Source organism: Ipomoea nil, unplaced genomic scaffold, assembly GCF_001879475.1.
Source record: "Ipomoea nil cultivar Tokyo-kokei standard unplaced genomic scaffold, Asagao_1.1 scaffold1834, whole genome shotgun sequence".
In the NCBI taxonomy this organism is placed as follows: Eukaryota; Viridiplantae; Streptophyta; class Magnoliopsida; order Solanales; family Convolvulaceae; genus Ipomoea; species Ipomoea nil.
In genome coordinates this window covers 2770583-2779772 of record NW_017618262.1, presented here as the reverse complement: position 1 = coordinate 2779772, position 9190 = coordinate 2770583, and the positions used below count along the sequence as shown (strand labels likewise).

Sequence of the window (9190 nt, the reverse complement as noted above, 5' to 3'; positions counted from 1 at the left end):
CTGCAGGCAGCAGCACCCTTGTCAGGCACCGTTAATGGCCGTCATTGTCTTCCGTCAAATACCAGAAAATCGTTTTTTTTTTTAATTTCTTTTTCAGTTTCTCAAAATTTTCTACTCAATTCGTCTCTCTGTCTCCCATGTTCACTCACGTGCTGCGGCGCGTACAAATAACAGCACGCGCCTGAGATAACGATATGAACTGGTACGCGGTTAATGAAATCGGGCCACCCCTCCCTCGCTTTTTTCCTGCTTTAAATACCGAATCCCTTTCTATTCCGTCACCACCGTCAAACACGAAATCTAGAGAGAGTTTAGTGAGTGAGTCAGAACTCAGAAGGCAAAAGTCTGATATACGTACAGGAATATCAGCGTTCGCGAAGGTGAGAAAGAGAAGATAATTATTGCAGAGCTTCTGTCGACGGAAATGGCCGGGAGAGTAGATCTGGACGGGAATCCGATAAAGCCGATAACGATATGTATGATTGGCGCCGGAGGTTTCATAGGGTCGCACCTGTGCGAGAAGCTCATGTCGGAGACGCAGCACACGGTGCTGGCGGTGGACGTGTACAATGACAAGATCAAGCACCTCCTAGAGCCCGCCTCCCTCCCTTGGGCGGATCGAATCCAGTTCCACCGCCTCAATATTAAGAACGATTCTCGCCTCGAAGGCCTCATCAAAATGGCAGATCTAGTAATTTCTCCTCCGTCTCATTTCCTTTTTAGTAATACATGTTCCTTAGTTTCGCCTCCGCATTTCTACACTGTGCTTTGGATTCTGTGAAATTAACTATCGCTTCTCCTCCGTCGTCCTCCGAGTTCTCTAAATTTTGCAATTCTCGGTCATTTCTCACCTTGTACATTTGTGTTTTGCTTTTTCGCTTCTTTTGAATTATGTGTTTTTGGACTGTTTATGTTGATACTGAGCTTATTTTTTATATTTTAGTAATTTAGTAGACCTTGCTCTGTTCTTTTGCTCTACTTTCCACCGGTAATAGCAGTAATGCAGCTTGGTCTTGACTTTTTTAATGCTGGATCTCATAAGAGTATGAGTTTCCTAATTTCTGGTGTTGCTTGTGATGTAGACGGTAAATCTTGCTGCGATCTGCACCCCAGCCGATTACAACACTCGTCCTTTGGACACAATTTATAGCAACTTCATTGATGCTCTGCCTGTGGTATGCATATTTCTGCTTTGATACTTATAGCAATTTATAGCAACTTCATTGTAGTTGGATTCGGTTGAATAGGATGGTTTTGATTCTGTTGGTGGCTTGGTGCTATCCAAAGGACTTTTATTATTTTTTAATGGAGTTGATAGCCTACCGACCTAGATTGGATCAAGTATCTGAAGTTGATGATCTGGCACTGGATTTCTGATTTCAGGTTAAGTACTGTTCCGAGAATGGCAAAAGACTAATTCACTTTTCCACTTGTGAAGTTTATGGGAAAACAATAGGTTGCTTTTTACCCAAGGATAGTCCATTGCGGCAGGTGAGCTTACACTCTATAGAGTCATTCTTGTACTAAACTTGAACTACTGAATAATGAGCCACTTTTAAAGTGGTTGGATGATATTCTGGATTATCTTTCCTTCTCAAATGAAGAATGCTGCTATATATTTATTATTGCAAATTGTACTGTTTGATATCTGCATAATACTTAGCTTAGGTGTGGGTCAACCACTTCTGATCTGTGGTATGAATGTCCTTTCAGACATTGAGCATACAAGGAAATCTTTTCATTAAATTGCCATGAAATGTGCATTCACTATAATAATGAGTTGGCATCTCATGAACTTGTAAGACTAGTAACAACTGCTAATCATGGGTGAATCTAATATGCTATTCAAAATTTCAGATTTATAAGACATATATTTGTAAGCTATACATGTTCCTGAGAATAGAGTTGTCCTTAGTTTAATAATGCATTGTAATCCTAAAAAATTTCATGGGTATGTTTTGTCAGTTAAAAATATTTAATGTGCTTTTTATATGATAAAGATCATATAACTGAAATTATATAGGAATACGATGACTGAATTCTTTATGTGATTTGTGAACACTGCACCCTCTGTACTTGACACTGAATTAATAGTGCTGTGGGATTTTTATGCACAATATGACACATCAAGTTCAAATTTACATATTCCAATTGTTTCATTTTCTGGTAGTTTATAATGCAGCTTGAAAATTGTTGAGGACACTACATCTTTTTGAAAATTTCAATACCATTTACTGAACTTGTATATTACTATATTAGGATCCTGCCTACTATGTCCTTAAGGAAGATGTCTCCCCTTGCATTTTTGGCCCAATTGAGAAGCAAAGATGGTCCTATGCATGTGCAAAGCAATTGATTGAGAGATTGGTTTATGGTGCGTGAATTTTTACTCTGGAATCTGGACCTGGCTGTTATGAAACTTGACTCTTTCTCAATATTTCTCTCTAACGTTTTTTGTTTTTTTGTTTTTTTTTTTTTTACAGCTGAGGGTGCTGAGAATGGCCTAGAATTTACAATTGTGAGGCCCTTTAACTGGATTGGTCCTAGGATGGATTTCATTCCAGGCATTGATGGTCCCAGTGAGGGTGTTCCAAGAGTTTTGGCATGCTTCAGTAATGTATGGCTTCTTTGGTTGGTAGAAACTGCATTTATTAACCCTTTGGTATTTCATGTTTTAATTATCTTGATTCTTTGCCGCTCAGAATCTTTTGAGGCGTGAACCACTGAAGCTAGTTGATGGAGGGCAATCCCAGAGAACTTTTGTCTATATCAAGGATGCCATTGAAGCTGTTGTTTTGATGATTGTGGGTCCAATTCCTTTGCCCTTTTAATGTTGATATGCTGTTTATCACATTAAAAAAAAAATGCACTCATTGTCTAATTATATCCTCAGGAAAATCCTGCTAGGGCTAATGGCCATATTTTTAATGTGGGAAATCCTAACAATGAAGTCACAGTAAGGCAGCTTGCTGAAATGATGACACAGGTGAAGTGAATGATTTTTCTTATGTAAGCTGAATGGTATATCACATGTCTGTGTCAATTGTGCTTAGCGGGCTCTTCTCCATGCATTACATACATTAGGTATATTCAAAGGTGAGCGGTGAAGTCTCCCTGGAAACACCAACAATTGATGTAAGTTCTAAAGAATTCTACGGCGAGGGGTATGATGACAGTGACAAGAGAATTCCAGACATGACCATAATCAACAGACAGCTCGGTATTTCCTTTCTTCCTCAACCTTTTTTATTTTCTGTAAATAAACATATTCTAAGATTCAAGATTATAATCTAACAGCTGGATTGTGTGATGACCAGGCTGGAATCCAAAGACTTCCTTATGGGACTTGCTTGAATCCACACTCACATACCAACACAGAACATATGCCGAAGCTATCAAGAAGGCTGTGTCAAAACCAACTGCAAGCTGAGGTAGGGAAAATACCAGAGCCAGACTGCTCTTTCAGATTCTTTTTAAGAAAATATCCCACCCATGTAAAGCTACATACATGGGTCCAATTACTAAGCAGAATCATTCGATTTTTTTAAAATTATTCCCATGTTGTACTTCCTATAATAGTTAAAATGAGCCACCAGAACTTGTCTATGCCACTTTCCGGCCTTCGGCCTGCACCACAATGAGTATTACAGAGAGATATTTAAGGAGTTCTAAACTGTTTATTTCCTATTGTTTTCGCTAATTAACTTTTATGTGATCACTAATTATGTTATGTGTTTTACAACTTGAGCGTTGTCAATTGTCATCATATCATATTAAGCAACCCAATGTACTTGTGTACCTAAAATCAACAAAAATTGACTGTTAATCGTCATACTAGTTGGGTAAAAGTTTTCACATTTTGTCTTTTCAACAGGGTTACTTGCTGCTTTTGACTTGTGTTTCTGGCTGTATTAACGTACTTTTCCTTTAAATATCACATGTTACAGATTATACTATACATATTATACAAACTATTGCAGTTGAAGCCCATTCATTTTTAGTACATTTATACTTCTTATATAAACGCAATGAAGTTGTACAATAATGAATCTATATATATGCTTGTTTTGTTATATTGATAAAAAAAAATTTATTCCATGAAAAATTGTTCCTTAATTGTTCGTGTTATGATAAGAAGGGTTTATAATTAAGATGTTGAAAGAGAATGCAAAACATGTACCATGATATTCAAATTTATTGGTATAGGTACTCTTTTAAAAATTTTTATGGAAGTATGTTTGAGGATAATATAATAGTAATGAGCTATAAGGCTTTTAAACCTCCATCCAGTCCTTTCAATTTTTTAGGGTTAATTTTCATTAATCATTTTTACTAAGCACGTCAAATTAAATTCAAATAGGTAGCTTAACAACCATCTATTTTTTCAACTAACTTTCAACAACTTGCATTAGTTATTGTCAGCTTATTAGTTATAGTGCCAACTAGCTTAGAGTATCTCAACAAAATGGTTTATTTTTCAATTTGTTTCAGTTCGGAAAAAGATGAAGGGAAGAAATAAGAAAGAAAGAAAAGTAGTTAACTGGCTCCTAAGGGCATCCTCAATAGTGAGAATTTTGGTGTAGTTTTTGAATGTGTGATTAGAAAGAGAAATGAGTGAAAAGAGAAAAAATAAAAAATTGACAAAACTCACCCAAAATCCTTCAAAACCGAGTTTTACTACATAGACTCGCAAAATTCTACTTCCTCATCTATACTCCCTGAGGTGGCAAATCAGGATTTTGATTATTTTCATCTTGTGGGTCTGCAGAAAAATGTCTACAATCAAAAGCATGTGAGAAGGAGTAAAAGTTGGGAGTTTAAAATGGGAGTAACCCTCAAAAACTCCCAAAATTTCTGACAAACCCACAAGCTTGCAGGAGCAACTCAACCCTCTCTCTCTTCTCTCCTTCACATACTCATTTTTTTCTTAATTTTTGTGCAAAATCTCCTTGTTAGGGTTGCCCTAACGCGCACCAACTAGCTTCTTTTTCTTTTCAAAAAAATTACAATACAGCCCTAAAAAACTCACATTCATTCAACATACTCAATTTTCTATTTCCTACATTATATTCTCTTCTCTCTACCTCACCAAAAATTTAAAATTTAAAAAAAAAACACACACACAATAAGGCCTCATAGGAATGCACTTATGAACTTTTTTTTGAAAGTTACTGGCTCTATCCGTTCATATACTTTCTCAACCTACTGAAACACAAAGCAATAACGCCTCCAGTGAGGCTTGAACTCATAATCTTCCAAATGGAAGTCCAACCCGGATACCATTAGACCACATAGTCCTGGTGCACTTATGAACTTAGTTATACCAAAACATTAAACTAACCATAAATTCCAGCGAAGCATGCATGAATGCAAAATGAGGATATCTGCTACCTCTCTGATCGGGAGATTCCTTTGCAAACAACAACAACAATAATAATAATAATAATAGAGTAGAGGAGAGTGGGGCATTTGGTAGCAATGTCTCACTCTTCAGTCTGCTCCTACCTATGGAATATAATTTTTTTTTTAGTCTGTGAAGCACAAGGCTGTCCTCTATCGCCAAAGGAATCAAAAAGAACATTCTTTGCTCAGAATTGAAGCATCTCCTTTAACTCACACGGACGCACAACCCCAAATCACCCCTCAATAGATACATCGTGGTGAGCTAGTTAAATTAAATGACGATAATTACTATTTTATGTTTTAAAATTTCAAGGCAGAATTAGGTCGCAATGTGAAAATTTAATTTTAGTCACGAACATTTGGGTTTGGAGTTTGCTTATAGTTAGATTGACTCAATTTACCTCATCATTATCATAGAGATATGTTTATGGAGTTCAAGATATAATTTGATAAACATGAAAATTTTGAGTTATAAAAAAAATAATAAAGTTGTATAAAAACAGGAAATTGACCCAATTAGGATTCTAACTCCAAAAAAAAAAATGACTGGCTCTGCCTCCGTCCTCCACTAAGGCTCGATCTCATGACCTCTCATACAGGAGAGGTCACTATATGTCATTTGAGTACAAGGTGTTTGCCATGTTTTTTCAATACTTAAATAATATATTTTTCTTGAATACAATGTATATTTTTAATATATTAAAAGTACTGATGCGAACCTGGTTGGTCCGATCTTCTCTTCACACTTGAATTACAAAAAATATTGTAGGATGGTTTATTCGGTTGGGTGAATTTGAATTGAAGGTTTGATTTAGGTTGAGAAATGGGTTAATTTTTGGGTTTTGATAAGTCCTTGACCACACCGGGTTATACAGTGATACGTAGGATTTAGAATGACGCCATAAGTGGGGTTTTGCACTTGATAAGTCAGGTTTGCCATGACCAACTCACGGCCAAACTCATTCCGAGTTTCATAAAACACTTAATTTTCTAATTCAAAAATTCTCAACTCTACATTTTATTTGGCATGCAATGGCCTTCAATAGCCATTAACAAACATATTACAACCACACAAATCATAAATGAGATAATTTAAAGATTTTTTTTTTGAATGCTACTAGCTAATTCAAAAATTCTCAACTCTACATTTTATTTGGCATGCAATGGCCTTCAATAGCCATTAACAAACATATTACAACCACACAAATCATAAATGAGATAATTTAAAGATTTTTTTTTTGAATGCTACTAGCTCTATTACATTGTAGTAATATATACTTTCTCCATTGAGGCTCGAACTTACAACCTTCTAAATGAAAGTCCAACCCGGATACTATTAGACCACATAGTCCTGTTAAAATAGTTTAAAGATAATCATCCTAATTAATTAATAAATTAATTAATATAACTAATTCTAAAATATTTTCAACAATTCACGTGGCCACAACAAGTACGTTATTTATGTACTAAATATACATTATTTGATAATATGATTTACACAACTGTACCAATCATGATCCACATACATAATAATGATGGGAAAAATGATGCTCCGTATTAATTAGTTTTGTTATTTTGTAGATAAATACAAAGCACATAAGAAAACGTGTGGCGTGTGTTGCCATTCCATCATTTAATAACAATCTTAAACTTGAAGAAATAATTTGTACGTAACATGACTTGATTGAATGCATGCTACACCGATATGAAAAAGGATGTTTCTTTAAAACATCGTATCCTGTTTGTCATAAATTCAGTAATAATAATAATATTTACACCCAAATTTAGATTTATTGTGTTGGCTTTAAACTCACTATTCAACTTTGAAATTTAATTTCGAGACACATTTTTGAAACGATCTATTTTTTTTTTTTAAATGGTCAAACAAACACGTTTCTCATTTTTTGATTATTTACAAAATAACCTAAATTTGTTTTAGCAACTTTTGTTCTATTAGGAAAAAAAAACCATCGAAACATTTACAAAATGGAGTTTTGGAGAGTTTCGAAAATGCAACGCTTGCAAGATGGAGATACAATAAGTCAATAAGGGGCCGTTTGGTTCACGGAATGTCAGATTACCTTAGGGAATGTTGGATTGCTGGGAATGTTAGATTGCTGGGAATGTTAGATTCCTGTGTTTGGTAAAAACTGAGATATATAATATAAACATGTTTGGTTGAAGTATTGTTATTTATGTTATAATGATTATTTTACTTTAATACCCTCAATATATTTTAATGCATTTCAATATTCCAATGCATATAACCATGCAAAATTTGATATATATATATATATATATATATATATATATATATATATATATATATATATATATAATTAATTAATTTTCATTCTTTCATCCGAAAAGTTGACTCGTGACTTCATACATACAGATTCTTTAATTTCTACAAATTCAAATGTGGCTTCCACAAAGTTGATTTTTCATGTTAAGCAAAGTGAACTTAGCTTGCTTGCTTTAACCGAAAGGTTAATTTTTATTTTTTTATTTTTTTTTATTTTTTCGGTAAAAAAACAAAGCAATGTGATGGAAAATGAAGGGCAAAATTAGTAAAATGTCAAGGGAATCTTTTAATACCTAAGAATTCTAAGGGAATCACATTCTCTTCAAAAGAGGGAAAAAGATGATGTGGAGGGTAAATTTTATTCCATGGGAATGTTGCATAACTCCAACCAAACATAGGAATCTTATATAACCAACCAAATATAACCTTGGTTATCTTAGATAACCCGAACCAAACGCCCCCTAATACTTTCCTGAAGTTCCCGTGCATTGTATGTAGTTTATTGACATTTTGAATTGAATATGAAACATTTTTAAAGTTGATAAGTAAAAAATGAAATTATAAATGCTATAATACATTTTAAATTAATTGAACAAAGTGACATCAATCAATACAAAATTGCCCCATTTTATTGTGTCTATTTTTTTTTTTTTATAACAAAATTACAACTTGGACTCTACAATTCTACTCCTAATTTTTACTCTCGCTGAGTGATTAAATTTTATTGGAGAAAAAAAACATAATATATAAAAATCACAATCCCTTTATATTAAGTAATCAAAGCATGCCACAAATTAAGGAATAGAAAATGATAATATAGAATGAGAGTACATGTAAAATTACTCTTTTACCAACTACCATGTAGTGTGATGTCATTCCGATTACCATTTCAAATAGGTGGTCATAGGTTCAAACTCCCGTGACAGGAGTTTAGATTCTTAAAGTATAAAATAAATATTATTTTATAAAGAATCATGAGTATTTAAAAAAAAATGTATTCATATACAATTAAAATACAGTTCCCTCACAAACGTTACTCAAATTCTTAAGTCATGCCACTAATTATAATTTAAATTTAATACTATACCAAGTAAATCTCAAAAAAGACGATCGGGTAAATATGTATGACTTTAATATTTAAATATTCTAAATTTAATTTGTATCAATAATCAAATTCATAATTTTCTTAACAGAAAATTACTATGCGTACTCATATTTTTTACTCTCATACACAAAATATTGATGTAGATTATTGAAACTTGCATAAGAAAAAATAGTTTATCAGCATTTATCACATCAGAAAGTAAAATTTAGAGAATAAAATTTGAAAATATATATAGTAAACTTTTATACCACCTCTATCAAGATTTGAATCTATAAGTTTAGGGATTTACACGTGGCAAAAGATGGGAAGTATTCTTTTGAACAGGGCGTACGGTGACAGAAACCGAAGGCACATTATAATTGGAGTATTGGAGCCAC

At 33.6% G+C, this 9190-nt stretch overlaps 1 protein-coding gene across 1 annotated transcript; it reads left to right on the top strand.

The window, feature by feature from the left end:
• Positions 1–261: 261 nt before the first annotated feature.
• LOC109193033 (UDP-D-apiose/UDP-D-xylose synthase 2) lies at positions 262–3739 on the top strand. The gene is made up of 9 exons (XM_019343805.1): positions 262–691; positions 1083–1175; positions 1384–1491; positions 2260–2374; positions 2484–2617; positions 2703–2804; positions 2894–2986; positions 3085–3220; positions 3318–3739. The coding sequence occupies exons 1-9, from the start codon at positions 425–427 to the stop codon at positions 3428–3430; spliced, it is 1161 nt and encodes a 386-aa protein (XP_019199350.1). The 5' UTR covers positions 262–424; the 3' UTR covers positions 3431–3739.
• The last annotated feature ends 5451 nt before the right edge of the window (positions 3740–9190 follow it).